This window comes from Geotrypetes seraphini, chromosome 1, assembly GCF_902459505.1.
Source record: "Geotrypetes seraphini chromosome 1, aGeoSer1.1, whole genome shotgun sequence".
Classification (NCBI taxonomy): Eukaryota; Metazoa; Chordata; class Amphibia; order Gymnophiona; family Dermophiidae; genus Geotrypetes; species Geotrypetes seraphini.
In genome coordinates this window covers 310,436,359-310,455,767 of record NC_047084.1, presented here as the reverse complement: position 1 = coordinate 310,455,767, position 19,409 = coordinate 310,436,359, and the positions used below count along the sequence as shown (strand labels likewise).

At 40.9% G+C, this 19,409-nt stretch overlaps 1 protein-coding gene across 1 annotated transcript in view; it reads left to right on the top strand.

The window, feature by feature from the left end:
• The window catches only part of CAMK2D (calcium/calmodulin dependent protein kinase II delta), a 563,004-nt gene extending 552,800 nt beyond the window's left edge, over positions 1–10,204 (top strand). Inside the window, 1 exon segment of the mRNA XM_033956020.1 lies at positions 7,577–10,204. Within this exon segment, the coding sequence (XP_033811911.1) occupies positions 7,577–7,580 (4 nt within the window). The 3' untranslated portion in view covers positions 7,581–10,204.
• Positions 10,205–19,409: the final 9,205 nt, after the last annotated feature.

Here is a 19,409-nt window from a genome sequence, read left to right as displayed (position 1 = left end):
TGACTATAGGTTTCTAATGGCTCCCATATTTTATTAAATTTATTTAAAGCATTTAATCTTTCTGCAGAAACCCGCTCAAATTTAGCAGTTATACAAACAGTATTCCACCATGTTTTGTATTCAACCATTGATACATCCTTCCAATGTTTCAAGATCATTTTAATGGCCAAATTTAGCAAGATTCTTAATAATGTCAAATCATTATCAGGTAATGGCTGCTGAAGTCCAAAATGGCCCAATACAATGGAATTTAATGTTAGTGATTCCTTGATTCTCAGCAGGGTACAGATGGTATCCCTTACTCATAGCCAATAATCACAAATATGCTTACAATAGTATAATGAATGGGTTAAAGTGCCAATCTCTTTTTAAACATGACCAGCATTTATTTGATTTAACACTTTTAATTTTGGACAATTTATATGGAGTCCAAATGCCTCTGTGAAATACAAAAAAGATAGATTGTTTAATTGCAGCCGATCTTAATGATTTATGAATGGAAATCCAGATTTTCTCCCAACATTGCTCAGAAACATCCTTCTTAATGTCGAATTGCCATGTAGATTCCGTTCCTTTGGGATGAAAGAATGCATTTGTCTGCAATATTTTATACCATTTAGAGGCAGCCCCCTTTTTCGACGTTATTACAGCAGACTCGGAGTGGTTTGTGTTTCAAAAAAATATTAAGGCTATGTTGAAGTTGTATCCACCTATAAAATTGATTAGGAGGTAACCTATATTCTTGCTGCAAATCATGAAAGGATAACCATTTGTCATCTCTAAGTAAGTGATGAATTGACCATATACCAGCCTGTTGCCACAATGGCCATTGCACCATCTCCCCTTATATCTGAATTTGCTTGTTATTCCATATAGATACATGAAAAGTGGTGTCCCATGGCATAGTGAAGCATTTCTCAATCTTCTTCACAGCTTGTGATGTACTATTAAGAAGAACATCTCTGTTGATTAACTTATTGATTGATGAAAAGGGAACAAGACATAAGAATAGCTATCCAATAACGTTAATTACACATGTAACCATTCTGAGAGATCATCGTTATTTTTACTAGTTACAAACCATCTAGTATATTGTTTAAGGCTAAAAACTAGGAAAGTTAACTCCCCCCGATGACTATTAACTTTTATTTTTTTTATGGCAATACGTGGCGGCTTGTTATTTCATAAAAAAGACGTTAGAATCTTTTCCAACTTATAGTAGACTTTGGATATTAAAATAAAAAGCAACATCTTTAGAGTATAATTAATTTTTGGCATTATCATCATTTTAATGGTATCTAATCTTCACTACCAAGAAAGTCGCAACGGTGACCACCTTTTTGTCAAATCTAGTGTTGATTTGATTAAGGCCTCTTCTTTCAATTGAACAGTTTCTTCAATGCTTGAATCAAATAGTATGCCAAGATATTTTAGTTTAGAGGTTGCCACGTTAAACTTGTATCCCAAGGTCTCAATGTTAATTTATGGGCAGTTGAGAGGCATAATTTCAGTTTTGGTACAATTTAGTTTGTATCCAGGAAACTTAAGAGTATCTACTAATAATCTCAAGGGTATAGAATCCACCATGGAATATAACAAAACATCATCTGCATAGGCTGAGTACTTAGCTATTCGGTTGCCAAACTGAATGCCTTTAATATTGTGTTGTTGAAAAGCTATTAATAAAGGCTCCAAAGCTATGTTAAACAATAATGGCGACAAAGGACAGCCTTGTCTCATTCCTCTAGATGAGTTAAAGGCAGCTGATAACTGGTGGTTGGTTTGGTATGAAGAACTTTAATATTCTATTTTTTTAAAAACTGCTCAAGACTAAGCTATTTATTTGTTGATGCTTATTTCTAATACGGCTTGATAATTATTCCTCAGAAGCTGTTTTGTTTTCCTTTAACTACAGCTGATGAATATTTGATGACAGTATTGTTAAGGACATTCTCTTGCGTCGATGTGATGATTTTGGATTGTTATGCTTTTATGTATGTTATTTTGGAAGCTGCTGAGATTTTTGGTGGTATAAAAATGTTTTAAATAAATAAATTTAAATACCCAAAGTATTTAAAAGATGGTGCTACTGGCAGGGTCTTACCTAACAAACAGACTGATATAGTAGGGCCATACAGGGATCTTTTAACCAACCTTGTACCACTGTTAAGCAATCAGCTGTTGAAACATATTTCAGCCCCTTATTGCTATGTTATGCATTAGCTAAGTAACATACAGTAGAAGTGGGAAACTGTTTTTTAGTACTTTGATACCAGCAAATAAGGCTAACTTAAGATAATAAATGGAACTTGTTGCAGTACTATGGCTTTTGGTATCTATGCAGACCAGACACAATCCAGGGTGAGTTGAAGTACTGTCTGTTCTCAGTGATTCAAACTTTAGTATTTTCTGTATGGCTTAACTTCACTGTTGGAGGCAGTTTTTCCTCTTTGGATCACAAATCAAGGATGAGTGGAACTAAGAGGCCTTTTTGTAAGCTTAAGACTATCTCATAGGGTGTCAGTTTTAATGTGCAACAGTGGTAACCATCATTCTATCTGTTTGGGCCTACAAATGCTTTCATTATATACATGGATGATTGTCTTTATCTTCAATCTTCAATGTTTGAAACATTAATTTAATTTTATTTTTTTTCATATCAGTGGGTCTTTGCATGACTATAAGGCCTTCACCAATCATTATAGCAACAGTGTTTAAGATAAAAAGAACGTGAACTGAATAAATTGGCATTTATAGACGGTCCCTGCTCGGAAAAGCTTACAATCTAGCTTGTCGGGAGAGGGAGGGAGGGTTTAATTTTTATTTTTAAATGGGTTTGATAATTTGCGTGTGTAAAACACGCAAAATATCTGCCCGATTAAAAAAATTTTTTAAAAGCCGGCAGAAGTCCTGACAGCAGTGACAGGAGGCTTCTTCTCCTGTCACTACTGTCAGGGCTCTAGCGATCTGTGCAGTCGGTTGGGGACGTGCCTCGGATCGCCCCCATTTGCATGAAGATGGTTGGTGAATCGGTCGGCCTGCTTCCAATCGCCCATGGATCGGAAGGTTAGTGAATCTAGCCCTTAGTACTTACAAACAGGGAAAGGATAATGATAGGAATAAGTGTAAAAGTGGGCATTGTGAAACTCAAATGTGAAGGTGATAAAGACAAGGCTGATATCGTTTTTTAGTGTTAAGAATGTGGAAAGCTAATTGTATTTATTTTTGCACTATATATTGGTGTAAGAAATAGTAATTTAGGGGTCCTTTTAATGCTCTGGGTAACAAGAAAAACCAAGTTTGTCTCAGGTGCTGACATCGTACATCTCTTCCTCCAAGTCCAAATTCCTGACCATTGAGATGCATTGAACTGATGCTGTATCTCAAAGCTCCGAATGTCACGAAGACCATTCTTTGGTTTCTTATTCAAAAGTTCAGATATTAATTTATACCACTGAGCGGCCTGATGTCCCAGGAAATCTGTGTGGAAGCATAAGATCTGTAAGCTATAATAATTTTTAAAATTGCGCCGATCAGGGAACCCCCCCCCCCCTTCTGAATGGCCTGCTTCAACTGCAACCATTTATAATTTTGAGATTTAGCAATACCAAATTTGGGTTGCAATTGTAAAAAAAAAATCAAGCAGCTGTCCATTTAATACCACATCATCCAAAGTATGAATACCCGCCTTCATCCAATGCTTCCAGATGATCTTAAATCCGCCAATTTGAATCTTGGAATTCAGCCAAAGGGACTGACAAGGGGTCCTTTTATTAAGGTTTACCGTGCGCTAAATGCTAAGATATCCATTATATTCCTATGGGCATCTTAGCATTTAGCGCATGCTATATCAGTTAGAAATGGGCCCCACTAGACGATTTCTGTAGAAACACTTGGTAATCTCACTTGACTTTTCTATATCTGGAAAGATTATCTGCAGCTCTTGTGCATTTTGTTTTATTTTATGTTTAATTTGTCTAATTTGTTTTAGGTTATTTCCTCTATTCTGATGTTTTCAACATAGTGTATTATTGGTATGTAATTAATTTATGTCGCTAGTGTTATTTGTATTTGATGTATTTCCTTGGTAAAATTTAATAAAAAAAAATATCTGAGAAAAATAAATAAAAGGACCGCTTAAAGAGTATTATGTGAAAAATGTATAGCAATACCAAGAGGAGGGGTTTCTTGGATGCCTGGCCTGTTATTTCCTAGTAACTCATTATTTTTTTATCCAATGGTTCTAGGGGATTGGGGTTAACAGCAGCAACAGACAGCAAAATCGATGCCTGCTACTGGCTAAATATTGTGCCCTTTATTTTTTTTCTTTTTCAGTTCATGAAACCTTATGTTCCTTTCCCTTGACTCTGGTGTTAGATAGTTGCAGATATACAGTAGATACATATTTGGAACTTTCTAAATTATAATAAATTGTATTTTATCCCATTAAATGGATCACCCTGTTTTTATTGCACAGGGCTTACCATGAAATACTGTACAGTATGGCATTATACTTGTAACAGTGCTCTGGAGATTTTTGGGTTTTTACCCACAGTCTTCAAGGGCCACAAACGTTTTCAAGTTGCCCCTAATAAATATTCAAATGTGCTTGCATATTCCCTGTATTTAAGGATATCCAGAAAAACTAACCAGTTTGTTGCAGCCCTCAAGGCCTAGAATCACTGATCTAGAGTCTTCCTCTCATTTCTTTCTGGCAAAACCTTTTCATATAGCTGGGCAAGTGTCAGTTCTGCATTGTGCCTGTTAGTGGCTCAGGAGGCTTTGACTATTGCTTTGCATTTGTGTTGGAAGGTGAAGCACCTGGCCTGCCTCAATGGGCCTCTTGTTACCAATAGCACTTGTGAGAGGTGATCAGTGTCAAAGAAAAACCAAACCATCAGTGGCTATGAATCTTTGCTTTAAAACACAGTCATATGAAGCAGCTTCTAATTAGGCTGAAAATACAAGAATTGAATGAGATCAGAAAGCCTAAAAATTTAGAAAATCCTCTGAGATAGAAATTTTTTGTATTTGCTAATTTTTAGCATACACTAACACCCTCTTTTACGAAACTGCGATAGCAGTTTCTAGCGCAGAGAGCCGCGCTGCTCCCGATGCTCATTGAGTTCCTATGAGCGTTGGGAGCAGCGCGGGCCATTCAACGCAGCTCCCCACGCTAGAAACTGCTATCGCAGTTTCGTAGAAGAGGGGGGTAAGAATGTTATCATGTTTGCCAGTTTGCTAGCCATTAGCACAATAATCCCCCAAGTGAGCTGAACAATGTATCTAAAATGGGCTCTTAAATATTCAAAGAACATGCATAAGCCATTCAGAATATAAATAGTCTGCACCTTGTGTGTGCACAGTGTGGTGATTAATGTGCATAAATCTTTTGAAAATAGAGTATACAGGACGGTGGAAAAGCCAGACTCCAAATTTTGGGCAAGCTATCCAGTAAAATGGGATAGAATGACTAACGTGACCATTTATTTTTTTCATCAAAATGGGACATCTATTAATATTCAGCCCTGCCCCCAATTTCATCCATTTATTTTTCACCCCCTTCCATTCAATGTCTGACCCCCTCTCCACACTTCTATTCAGCATCTGTCCACCCTCTCCCCCACACTTTCATTCAGCACCGTTCCCCCCTCTCTCTACCCCTTCCATCTACTGTTCACCCTCTCTGCCCTTTCCATCCAGTGTCCACTCTCTCTCATTTCAGCTTCATCCCTCTTCATTTTTTTGTCTCCACCTCTTCCCCTGTGCTCTGGCATCTGTCTCTTCTCCTTTCCTTCCTTCCTTCCCACTCAACCCCATGGCCTGGTATCACACACATTTCCTTCTCTTCTACCCCCCCCTCCCCCTCCCCCTCCATGCTCTGGCATCTCCTCTCCTTCCTTTCCCTCTGGTCTGGCATCTGTCTCTTTAGTTTCCCTTCCCTTATACCCTGGCACCTCTCTGCTCTCCTCTTCTATCTCTTCCTCCCCCCTCCATTATCTGGCATTTTCTCTCCTTCCTTTCTCTCCCTCCCTCCTTCCTTGCCCCTGGTCTGGCATCTGTCTTCTTCCCCCTCCATGTGCAAGTGATGGGTAAATGCAAATGCTCAGAGAGTTGGCCTTAGAGTGCTGGTAAAAAAAAAATTGAAAAATAGGACTTTAGAAGTGGTCCTTTGAATACTACACTTGTATGAGAGCCCATAAAATCCTGGCTTTGTAGAATGGTCAGTCACACTGGATGCTAATCGTTTTGAATTTTCTTCTTCTTCTCCTTCCTTAAGGTACATAAATAATCCTTAGAGGAAGGAGAAAAAGAAAATCCAAAACAATTAGCATCCAGTGTGATTGATTAGAAGTCGACTGCTTGAGTTTTGTAGGCTGGGCAGTTACCTGCCAGTTGCTGTGGCCCTCGGGGTGTGGCGGGTAGTCTGCCACCTTCACGAGCTCTCTCTCCGGTCTGAGCTCATCTTTGTTGCCCGGTAACCCCAGCGAAGAGGCACTGAGGCAAGTAATGGGTAGAAGATGGCAAAGCATCCTGTTGTCTCCACAGTAACGGCCCGTAAGTGAATTGAACTCAGGCCGCGGGGCTCTAAAACGGCACACTCTGGCTTCCCTTCTCCTCCGAAACAGGAATGATGTCATTTCCTGTTTCGGATGTGAAGGGAAGCCAGTGTGTGCCATGTTAGAGCCCCGCGGCCTGAGCTTAGTTCACTTGCAGGCAAGAGGGTAGTGAGGGAATAGAAGGGAGGGAAGAAGACCTCACCAGACAGTTGGGGGGGAGGGGCGGCCAGGCCCTGCCCTTTTTGCTCCCCCCTAACGCTGGTCCTTGGGCAGGGAGACAGCCCATTCTCCTGCCATCCCCTGTGCCGTTGGCCACACACACAGCTTCAGGACGCCGTCTCTGAAAACGGGACTTTTCGGCGTCCCAAAGCTATGCATGGGGACAACGGGACAGGGGAGCTGAAAAAGGGACAGTCCCGTTCAAAACGGGACGTATTGTCACCTTAAGCATGACACATTTCCTCCCCACTCCTACCCCCTAGCTCAACTTTCAATTTGCATACCTTGGTTGATGGGGGTCCCCAAACCTCGCCAGCTGAAAACAGCCTCTGAAGGGCCTCAAAACTCCCTTCAGCTAAGTTTGACAGTCGGTGGCAACGTTTCTGAGCTGCCAGGGCTAAAATTCTGCATTTGCTCAGTTCGCACTCATGAACTGAGCAAGCACTAAAACAGAGTATGCCTAGGTCCAAGCATCGACAGCTCAGGAATGCTAGCACTGACTGCCAAGCTTAGCTGAAGGGAACTCTGGGGACCTTCAGAGGATGTCTTTAGCTGACAAAGTTTGGAGATCCGTGCTAGCTACAGTAAGATTATGCCATTGCTATACAGGCCTGATCCTAAAGTAGATGGGCCCAGGCCCACCTATGGTTATGCCCCTACAGGATAGTACACTTATGGGATATATTAGTTGTCTGAATTAACAAATTTCATTGCAAGCAAAGCTCATATAATGTGTGACTTGTGTCAAACTGGGGCTGTCCCTTAAATATTAATTAAACTTTATTTTAATATTGCAGCTAGAGTTAAGCAGAGCCTCGTCTACATTCTCGATGTTCGGATATTTGGACGACTACTTCTGCAGAGCCAGCCCTACTCCCTTCATCACACGTTTTTCAGAGCGCTTGGTGCAATGAAGATTTTTTACATGTAATGCATTTGTGCCGCACCATTTTTGTTGTGTATACTATCTCTAGCAATTTGGGGTGTTTTTTTACTTCATGGGTAAGAAAGGTGTGCAATAAATATAAAACTGCCGTAACATGACATTTTCCAAATTATAGTTCATTTTTCCTATTTGTCTCTGTTCATGCCAAGTTTTGACAGACTTTAAGTTGTCACTATTAATAAAAGAATAAAAACGATGTTAAAAAAAAATTTACAAATCTTTTTTAGCTTGTTTTTATGGTGCTTTCTTTGTTCATCATGGAAATGTGAGCTGTTTTTTCGCCAGTTAGCTTCTTTGTGAATGGGTGCTTTTATTGCAACTGTCCTGGATACCACGGGGATAATTTTTAAGTATATGAGCATGTGAAGCAGCTTTTTAGAGGCAAAAATAGGTCTTTATAAAATTGCATGGTGGTGTTCATGCATTGTACACAGAGGTGTTCCTAATTTCAGGGGTTGTGCAGAGCTGAGGCATAGTTGAGAGATGCACATCTTTGCTAACTTGGGCAGGAAAGTTATGGCCTCTTCAAAGCAAGGGTAACATTATCTTGGAGATTTTAGACAGGCTATTTTCTAAAGGTACATATGTTCCTTTTTATAAAATGGGTGCAACCTACCGTACTTACCTGAAAATAAGGCCTAACAGGAAAATAAACCCTAGCATGATTTTTCAAGATGCTCGTTATATAAGCCCTACTCAAAAATAAGCCCCAGTTAAGATCGAACCCCGAATGTTTGCGGCAGGAGGAGTGCCCAATTCCTCCTGCCACAATGGCAAACCTTCCCGGCACAGTCCAAGGCAGAAGGCATGTCCACTCCCTCCTGCCGCTGGTTCCATCATCCCCCGACTCCACCCCTGACACTCCCCAACACTCCAACATCCTCCTGACACTCCCCGACTCCACCCAGACATACAAAGTTGCCCTCCATGTGTACAGTATGGACTTTCTGATTTTTTTGATACCTTTGACTTTGAACTCACTAAGACCTTCAGAAGAACCATCAATCCATATAAACTTTCTTTTCCTTCTGTTAAAGTTAAAATTGCTTGGTCAATTAGTAGAATTGGTCATTCTTTCTCTTTTTTGCTTACTGCATTATGGAACGATTTTTCTTTTCAGATAAGATCATGTTTATCTTTTCAGGTTTTTTGAAAAATTCTGAAAACTGTGTTGTTTCAAAGTTCATTAGAATGTAGCTCTCAATGATTTTAATATCAATATTCTGAATGATTTATTTTATTATTATTCTCTTTTAGACAAATTTTTATTGTAAACCGAGTCAAGCCCTATATTTTTAGGGATGATTTGGTGTGTAAATTTAAAATTTAGATTAGATTAGCCCTATAAAAATGATCAGAAAGGCGCCTATTTTATGCCTGTTTTGTAAAGACCCCCAACTTATAAAACTTTCACCATCAAGCCACATATAATTTTTGTTGTACCATCAATGTACAATCGGGGCATAATTTTGTAGCCATAAAGGAAGTGGAACTGTGGAGTTGGGAGCAGGAGGGCCAAGGGCAAGAGCAACAGCAAAAGAGGGGACTGGAGCCCATATGCTCAAACTCACTGATCAACTCTAAACCAGTTTTAACCTGTTCAGCATCAAAATGTTTCAGCTATCGATGCCCATAACTCCATATTGTAGTCTTTTTTGTGGTTTGTAGCAGCCTCGGATGTATTTATTTATTTTTTCTTATTTTTTTTTTACATTTTTAATCTGCCTTTATCCAAGGCAGCTCACAATATTACATACATATTTCAAGACTTGCACAAATAAAGATCCTCTACATAAGCAAAAATCATAAGATTATACCATCTCAATTGCTCATCTGCTAAATTATTTCAATCAAGCAACACAAATCTAATAACCTGCAATAAAGATGATGTTCAGAAAGTAAAAAATTAAATTAACTCAAGAAGCAGAATATTCATAATCATATATATATAGATTATCAGCTCATAATATTAGAATAAGCACTCAGATCGATACCCAGATGATGCACAAAATAAAGTGCCAGTTTTAAAACGCTCCAAAATCTCCAACAGGTTTGTAGGTACTGATAGTGTTAAAAAAAAAAAACATCCCGAACAGCAGCTTTAAAAAATTTTAATGGACACACTTAGTATCTGTCCCCAGTAATCGGGACTTCATACCTAGCTTTGGACCCTATAGGGCTCAATCGAAAGAGAAAAACATCCAAAAACCGGCCTAAGTCGGCACTTGGGCGATCATCAGTCAAAAACATCCAAGTGCCAATAATCAAACCGAGTTTTGGGCGTATTTATAAATGATCTAGGCCTCCATAGTGCCGTTGAACAACCATAGCTAAACGAGGCATGTCAGGAAGAATGTCGAGGGCAGGATTTGGGCAGGACGTAGGCAGGCTTAGACTTAGTTGTACTGCATGTATAATCGAAAGTTATACGGAACTTGGACGTTGTTACTTAGACCATTTAAAACATAGTCTAAATCACAAAAGCCCACCTAAAGTCACCAGATAAGCACTGCAGACACAAACTACAGACCCCCACACACTACCCCAGTGATCATCGACCCCTGCCCCATAAAAATATTAATCACAACTTGAAAATTGTGCCTCCAGAACATCATCACCTGGCAGCCTGCACAGAGGCGTCTTAAATCGTCTTGGGGGTGGGTTAGGGACCCATAGAGAGGTGGACCCATGCCCATAAGCCCCTGTAATCACTGCATTGATATTGGAACGTGCACTCCTCTATACACCCCCAAAACCCTTTTTTACTAGCATATAATGTAATGTAATATGAGTGACTCCTGCAGCCATAAAGGCTATTGGGGTGGTAGATAAGTGGGTCTAGGGGATTCTGGAGGTGGTTTGGGGGGCTCACCATGCCCTACAAGGGAGCTGTAGTGAGATGAAGACATGGCACCCTTTTTGTGAAGTTCACAGCAGTGCCCTGTAAGGTACCCTACTATTTAGGTGCCATATCTGGGTGTTCAGTTCATTACTTTGCAGACCCCTCCCACATCCAACAGGGTTTGTTCTAGGCATTTTTGACTTGGATGAAAAGTTGGACGAAAATGTGGTAAAAGATGGACGATTTAGCGGCGTGGACGATCAGATCAACAGGACATATAGTTAGACGATTTTCGAACCGAAAAAAATTTGGACGCATTTTCGAAAATGTGTCCTAAGCTATTTATTACTTTGGACGACTTGCAACTTGGACGAAAACGGACTTAGACGTTCCTTTCGATTATGCACCTCCACATCTCCATAGACAGAAAACTAGAACTGTTCCCCAGAAAAGTCCATCTGTCCCGAATCCCAATTTCCTAGCTAATGGACCTGATATCAGGGACTGATTGCTCTCAGTGTCCAGTAAAGCGACTATGTCTCTTTCCGCCACCCATACCACTCTTTTTAAAGCACTTGAGCTCCTTTCTTATGAACTGCCTGAGCTACTGGTTCCTCCCGAAAAAGAACATTCTATTAACAGGCACTCCTTTTTGAAATGTCCTCTTTTGCTAACATCGTAGCAGGGTTCTAGGAGAGAAGGAAGGATCTACTCTTAGAACCTCTCAACTGCTTTGGCTGACCTCCCACGGAAGTGTCTGTCTTAGAGTTTCGAGGCATCTTTTTTTGTTTCCTCTGGAACCCTCTCCCCAGATGGATAACTGGGAAAGTTAGAGATCTTCTTCCTAAATGTTTCCCAGAATCTTAACTCTATAACAACCCCCCCCCCCCTTCCTACTTCTAAGTAGTGTTCTGCAAGCTCACCGGGGTTGCTATAATATTTAGAAATTGTTCTAGTTCAACTTGATTAACTACCTCGCGTGCAGATCTCTTTTCGGGCTCTGGCCAGCGGGTGGCTCCCGTCCAATAGAGTCCAAGCAATTGTTCTCAGTCGTTCACCTTTTTGAAATTCTTGGCTTCTGAATTTCTTCTGGTAATATTTGGGCCATAGACCTAGACGGTCCTGGATAGCAGCTATGGCTTCTTTGTAGTCCAGGGCTTTTTCACTATCCAAGGTTCTTTAGGCAGCCCGTGCTTCGCTGGTTAAGTAGGGGGGTCAGCCAAATAGCCTACTGATCAAAGGGCCAGGGTGATTGTCGCTACATGCGCAAATGTACTTATGTAGGTAGGCCTCAGGATCATTCTCTGGGACCAGCTTTGTTAAGTCCAGGATCTTGGTCCAATCTTTTGGCTCTGGGCCAGATGCCTCTCATCCCCATTCTTTTTCAGCGACTTTCAGGGTTACTGTCTTCCGGACCCCCATCTGCTAGGTAGTGCAACTCCTGTACTTGTTCTTCTAACAATTGTAACATGGGTTGTTGTCTTTGACTTGTTCAAATGTTTGCATGAAGTGTCACTCTAGGGTTTCTTGTTAGGTATACATTTGGTCTGCTAGCCACTTTAACCTAACTTCAGATGCTAAACTGTAGTGTCAGGACCTGAGGTGGATACTATTTTGCACCACACTAGGCAGTTTTGGAGATCCTACTCCTGACACAAATTGTCATTGGCTACCTGCTTGGTGGAGTACTGAAAGATTATTATGCTCTTTGGTATCCTCCCTGTCTTTCTATCTTTAGGGTAGTTCTGGTCAATTGGTTCCTTGATTACTTCTGGTCACTTGGCTCCTTTGGTCACCATCAGTCACTCTCTGGCCACACAAGGTATTCTGGCACTTGACCAGCATTCATTCACTCAAGGGATGCCTGAGAACTCACCTCAGTTCCTTCAATCTGGAGGTCATGGGAAGAGATTCCTCTTAATATCAGGGTGAAACTACAGGTCCTTCACAGAAGGCTATTCCCCAGTATTCAAATCTGTATGCAAATGAGTTGTCATCGGTTTCTTTAATGGCTCTGCTTCTCTGTTCCTTAGACCCATGCCGACTTCTGAAAGTGCTTTCTCAGTGAGCCGTTTTTCTTCAAGTTCATAGTGTCTGGTGACACAACATACTGTACGTTTACCGCAGCACAAAATGGAATTCTACGGGGAGGTGTCCTGCAGCAATTTTGCCATACAAGAGGGCCACTGAAAAATTCTCAGCCCAACGTAGTCCAGTGATTTTTACATTTTTTTTTTCACTCTGTTGGAAAAATATGGAATGAAAAAAGTGGAAAATCACTGGACTACGTGTATAGCCCTTGATGGAGACTGCCCTAATTTGGTTGGGCTGAACATTTTTCAGTGGCCCTCTCGTATGGCAAAACTGTTGCAGGACACTTCCCCATGGTATGCCATTTTTTACTGCGGTAAACGCACGTTATTGCTTACCAGGGCTTTGCAACGGGCCTCTCCCCCCCACCCCTCCCCTCCCCCCATGTACATGCAATATCTGTCTCAACTATGCTCTCAGTGTGTATAAAAATATGGTTACTCTGTCACCATGCCTACACCCATGTGATTTTATAAAAGCCACCTATAAAACCTGCTTTTCATGCAGAAGATATTTTCTGAAATTGCCTCCTACGTGACTGGAATTATTTGAGTGCAATAATAGGAAAGCAGAGCTGCTGACCTGGTTCCAGGAAAGGCTACCATAAAGCACAGGTTGTGTCATGTGCAAAATTCCAGACAAAAGGTTGCTTTGTCTTCTTGTGAATAGAATTCCAGGGCATACGTTGACCAGTTTCTCTCATTATTTTTTATTTCTCATGTTTGAGAAAAAAAAAAAAAAAGACATTAATAAAGAATAAATTTAAAGTCTTGTACTTTAAATGCTAGACGGGGAGGATAGATTTTTTTTATTTTTGTAGTTAAGGCTTAAATATGCATTTTCCAATATGCTCAAGGTATACAGTGATTTGACTAAGCATCTAACTTTTAATGTTGTCTTTTTATTTCTTTTTGTATTTGCCCTGTAATTCAGATTTATGCTTATGAGGGGTTGCTGAAAAGTTCTCATCCCAATCAAGACACGAATGACGTGGATATGGTTCAATCAATGATCTGAAACGATGTCAAAACAAATTTTGTTTCTGCAAATTGGCACTTAACAAAATACGTTAAGATAACACTCTTTTCAGCTCCAGTGGTAAAATAACGCCCAGAATGTAGGAAGTTGGTTGGTTGGGCGGACAACTTTTCAGCGCCCCCTTGTAAAATATTCAAGATTAGGCTTTCGGTGATTTATGTGCTATTTATTACAAGCAATAGCTGAATATTACTGTGGTTATCAATATCCAGTGTGTAGCAGTACTTGGAACTTTTTTGACATAAGAAGCACCTATGGGGTGTGCTTTTGGGAGGGTGGCTTAGGTGATCGTAGGGAGCAGCACCCACGTCCGGCCTTCACTCTCCCAGTGGTTCTGGCAACTGGAATGAGATGCACGGGCTGCACAAATATGTCGGATGGGTGTCCTTTTTATAAAAACTCTTACACAATGCAGAAAGTAAGAGACAAGAAACTATTTGCCATATTAAGAACTGTTTTTAAATCTATGGCTACATCTGTATCATTACTCTGTGAACTGGATTATTTTAGCTTCTCTGGTGTAGCGATAAACATACACTTCTGCAGAAATATTTACTTTTTTTTTTTTCTTTCTAATGTTTACTCTTTTACCACCAGTGGGGCTGTTTACTGAAGTAGTAATGTTGCGCATGACGTTTGTCGCTGTTGTATGTGCTCTTCTAAATCCTGTTTTATTCCTTCCTAAAGGGAGAGGGAGGGGAGGGGGAACCTTCTGATAAGTTGGTATTTTTTTCCAGGTCTGTGTGTTAATTACCAAACAAAGCAATTTGTAACTTTAAATGTTATTAACTGCTGGATATAAATGGATTGAAGCTTCTCTAATTATTATCATCTGATTTTGAATAATATATATAAATAAAAATATATATATATATATTTAAGATAAACATATAAATGTGTCAAGCCATGTTAACCTGCCAACGCAATCTGTTTAAAGTGCTGGCCTCATGTTCTTTTTAAATTTTCTTTTTAATTTGTTGTGATTAACCATAGCAGTGATGGTGTGTTTGACTTTTAAGCATGGAGGTATCCTTTTTAATTACGTTTATATTTTCAGTAGAGCATGTGGTGTTGTATTATCATAGAGAAAATTTGACTTCCTCATTACAACATGAGGAAAATATCACCAATTCTAGATCCACCATAGCTGAATTATAATTTCTGCTTTTTGGGGCATAGCAGTTTACCATGGGACACACTGTATATAGACAGAGAAATTTCTTGCCATAATGGTACATGACTGATTGGTATATTTAAGGATTAATAAATTTGTGATTTCTGCTCACACTGTGTCCTTGAGTTTGTTTGCAAGGTGTAGATGCTTCTCAGTTAACATCTGTGAAATGGGGGCCATGTTGGAAAAATGGCCGAAAAGCTTCAGTGTGAGAGTCAAGATCATCATAGGATGAGGCAGCCAGAACCTCGTGCAGGGGCCAAGTCTCTTCTCCAATGAAAAAGTTGATCCAAAGTGACTCTTGTAACGAGCAGAGGGGTTTGGCGACCCATTTATATTGCAGCAATAAAACGGCTCATTTTCCAAGTATAGTGAACAAAAGTCTACACTCTTCCAGGGAATAGCCAGCAGCAATCACACACAATACTAATAACCATAACAGGTGGAGGAAAAGGCCTCAGTTAAAGTCAGACGCTGACTGGAGAGTGCTTAGGCATCCTGCAATGTTCCAAATTGGCATGTGCAAACCACATGCAAATAAATAGTTAAAAATTTTTGTTGGCGAGGGTATGTGTGGAGAGTGGGTGTTCTTGCACTAATCATTTGGCACATCCACATTACCATGTACTAATTGGTTAGTGCAGGATTACCACAAGAGCACTTACAGCGTACAAAAAACAACAAAAAAAAAGGTGCCAAGTGCTCAGGCAGAAATTTCTTAATGGCTGCGCACTAATGTCTGTAAACAAAAGTCTACGCTCTTCCACGGAATAACCAGCAGCAATCACACACTATACCGATAACCATAACAGGTGGAGGAAAAGGCCTCAGTTAAAGTCAGATGTTGACTGGAGAGTGCTGCTTTTGTCATATACATAAAGGACACATTTCTCTTTTTTGCCATTTGTGGAGCAATTGCGGTTTGAGCGACTGAAATTTTTTCCCCCCGAGGATGCGCCTAGCGAAACGGGGTCTCCCGTAGGCATTTGAAGTCATTGTTTCCATAAGCTTGATTGGAGAAGCACAAGATAAGTGGCAGGGTTTTTGTGTGTGTGTGAATTTCTTTGTGCTTTCTGCTTATGCTGAATGTGCGGGACTGAGTTTGACTTGAATTTACTCTACAATTCCTGGAGTTGGCTGGTAGGTTTTTTTTTCACACAATATATTGAAGTAATAATTTAATGTGGGTGGAGTTTTTTTGGGTGGCCTATGATCATTAAGAGAGTGTCTGCTTTATGTGTATGACAAAAGCAGCACTCTCCAGTCAACATCTGACTTTAACTGAGGCCTTTTCCTCCACCTGTTATGGTTATCGGTATAGTGTGTGATTGCTGCTGGTTATTCCGTGGAAGAGCGTAGACTTTTGTTTACAGACATTAGTGCGCAGCCATTAAGAAATTTCTGCCTGAGCACTTGGCACCTTTTTTTTTGTTGTTTTTTGTACGCTGTAAGTGCTCTTGTGGTAATCCTGCACTAACCAATTAGTACATGGTAATGTGGATGTGCCAAATGATTAGTGCAGGAACACCCACTCTCCACACATACCCTCGCCAACAAAAATTTTTAACTATTTATTTGCATGTGGTTTGCACATGCCAATTTGGAACATTGCAGGATGCCTAAGCACATCCCAAGTTAGCGCTTACCACAGCTTAATAATGGAGAAATTTCATATGTTTCAATAACATGGAGTAGATCATCTTCTTGCCATGCAATTCATGGATATAAGAACCAATGGTGATATTGTCTGGGTTGGTCCCATTCTTTCAACCAATTACATGCTGAAACTACAGGAAAGTAGAAAATGTACCAAGCTTCCCACTGTACTGTATATTTTGACACTAACAACAAATATTGGTTTCTCATAATTAGGGATATCATATTTCTGGTTCAAAGCACGTCTACCCATAATACTCTGAAAAGGGGGCATTTGTGTTTTGCTACATTCTATTATAGTATTCCAGTTTAAATGGAGGCTACAAATAACAGTATTTCACACAAATAGGTTGCCTACATACATTGAATTGTATAGCATTTTATCTAATCTCAGAACATATTGCTTGTAGCTGGATGTCACATTCGTTTAGTCACATATGAATAGCCAAGAACTGAACAGTGAATAAGTGTATTGGAATAAAATAAAGATCACTCCACATCCCATGATACCTTTTACTACCTCCTTGAGGAATTACATTCCATAATGAAGTAAAGACTACCATGGGGAGGTGGCCTAAGGAATCTGGCCAATCGGAATCATAGGCCACTCCCACTGCATTCCAGAATGTACTGTGAAGGGGCCTAAGATTCTGGAAAAGGCCTTAAGTGCCTGGGCTAATCAGGTCCTAAGGCCCCTTCTGGGTGCATCTCATGATGCACTGGAAAGGGGCAGGCCCACCATTCGTGAGAAAGTGGGCCAGCCAGCTGGAGGCAGGAAGGATGCCTTTGGCTGGCCAACATTTTAAGGTAGGGGGTTCCGGGAGGGGGCTGGGGTAGTCAGGAGAGGGGGGCTTATGGAGTCTGGGGGGTGGATGGGGGAACCAGCAAGGGGGATGCCTGCTATGTTTAGGGATGGGGGGAGTTCCAGCAGGAGGGACTGGGCATCCCTCCTGCTGGTAAAGTTCGTGGAGGGTAGGGGGGAGTTCTGGCAAGAGGGACTGGGCATCCCTCCTGCCGGTGATGTTCAGGAGACCGGTTGCTGCGGTCACTGCCGCTAAACTTATCGTGGCAGAGAGATCCCTTGAAACGATAAGCTCAGCAGCCACGTCTACTTATAATGTAGGTCTACATTTTGCTGGCCTACATTATAGGCATCTACCATGGACGTAGGGTGGCGTGTAGGGCCGCATAGACCCACCTAAGTCTACTTCCGGGCCAAGGCATGCCCATGCCTAGCCTTAGGCAAGCTTAGGTGGGCCTAAGTGCCTCCCTAGGCTTCCGGAGGTGCCTACAATGTAGGCGGCCTGCCTCGGGAGGTCTTTTTTTAAAAATTAAAAAAAAACTTGCATCCCAATTGGCTGGTTAGTCAGCAGTTGGCCGCCTACAATCAGGATGCCGTTTATAGAATTTGGCCCAAATTGTCTTTGTGTGAAGGGGGATCAAGGGGAGAGAAGGGCACCAGAAACCCCAGATATAATTACTCAGAAGTTGATTGAGCACTGGCCAATATTCAGACTGATACTCAGTTACCTAGCTATGTAGCAGTCTGAATATTACCACAAAGGGGATGGGATTTTATATAATGCCTTTCTGCGGTTACAATCAAAGCAATTTATATTTTATATGCAGGTGGAAGGGTGTGAAAAGGGGAAAGCTGGCAGGTGAGGAGGAGATTAGGGCAGGTGGGGAGTACATAAGAGGCCTTTGCACTGAAGGAACAATGGCATACAAGGACTTTTTGGTAAATTACTGGGGGTGGTGGGGTAAATTGTTCATTGTTTATTTTATATCTATTTCAGTGAGAGATATGTTGCACAAAAACATAATAAAAGTTGAATTATAAAGAGCAGATGGAACAGCATTCTAGTCAGAAAACATTAGATAAGCACAGAAGATTTTTAGTAAACCAGAGGATCAAGTGTGATACATGCAGAAAGAAGGAAATTGGACAGACTTGGTGGAACTTGTGGTCCAACTTATCTGCCATCACATCCCATATTTCAGTATAATTAACTTTTCAGTGCCTTCCTCTGCCCTTAAAAACATTTTCCAGATTTATTTCCGACTTCCTAGTAGTTGCTGGCGTTGCTTCTGCCAGCTCAGCCATGTGACGACTACATCAGTCACCAAGCTGTGTGCATCAGACAGTTTCTTCTCTCCAGTCTAATTTTAGGATGCTTAAAAACCCACCAGAGGAGGAGACATTCTGTCACAGTGAAATAAATCTTGGAGACAGACTTGAAAAATGAGGCGAGCAAATGCACAGTGGCAAAAAAGACTTTCTCTGTGATACCACATTTTCAGACAGGAAATCCATACTCTGTTGTACTGCCCGAATACTGTTCATTTGTGCAGTCAGTACAGAAGTACAGTTTACCAGGGTTGGAAGTGGCCAAAAAGCATTGGGGCAGTTTGGCAACCAGAATTCACCAGTTATTTCGAAATTGGCTAGAAGACACATAAAAATATAAGAATAGCCTAACTGAGTCAGACCAATGGTCCATCAAGCCCATTCTCACAGTGGCCAATCCAGGTCACTAGTACCTGGCAAACCCCCAAAGAGTAGCAACAGTCCATGCTACCGATCCAGGGCAAGCAGTGGCTTCCCCCATGTCTTTCTCAATAACAGACAATGGACTTTTCCTCCAGGAAACTGTGCATTAGACAATGGTGAGCACGGCCACTAATTTAAAAAAAAAGAAAAATAAGAGTTATATGGCCTGAGGCCAAGTTCAGCAGTGGTGGCAGTCTTTGAATATGAGTAGGAATGGGCCTGCTGTTATGTCTGCTTTGAACACAAATCCCCTCCCTTACAAAGCTGCACTAACGTTTTTAGCGCAGGCCGCGGTGGTGACAGTTCAGATGCTCATATAATTCCTATGA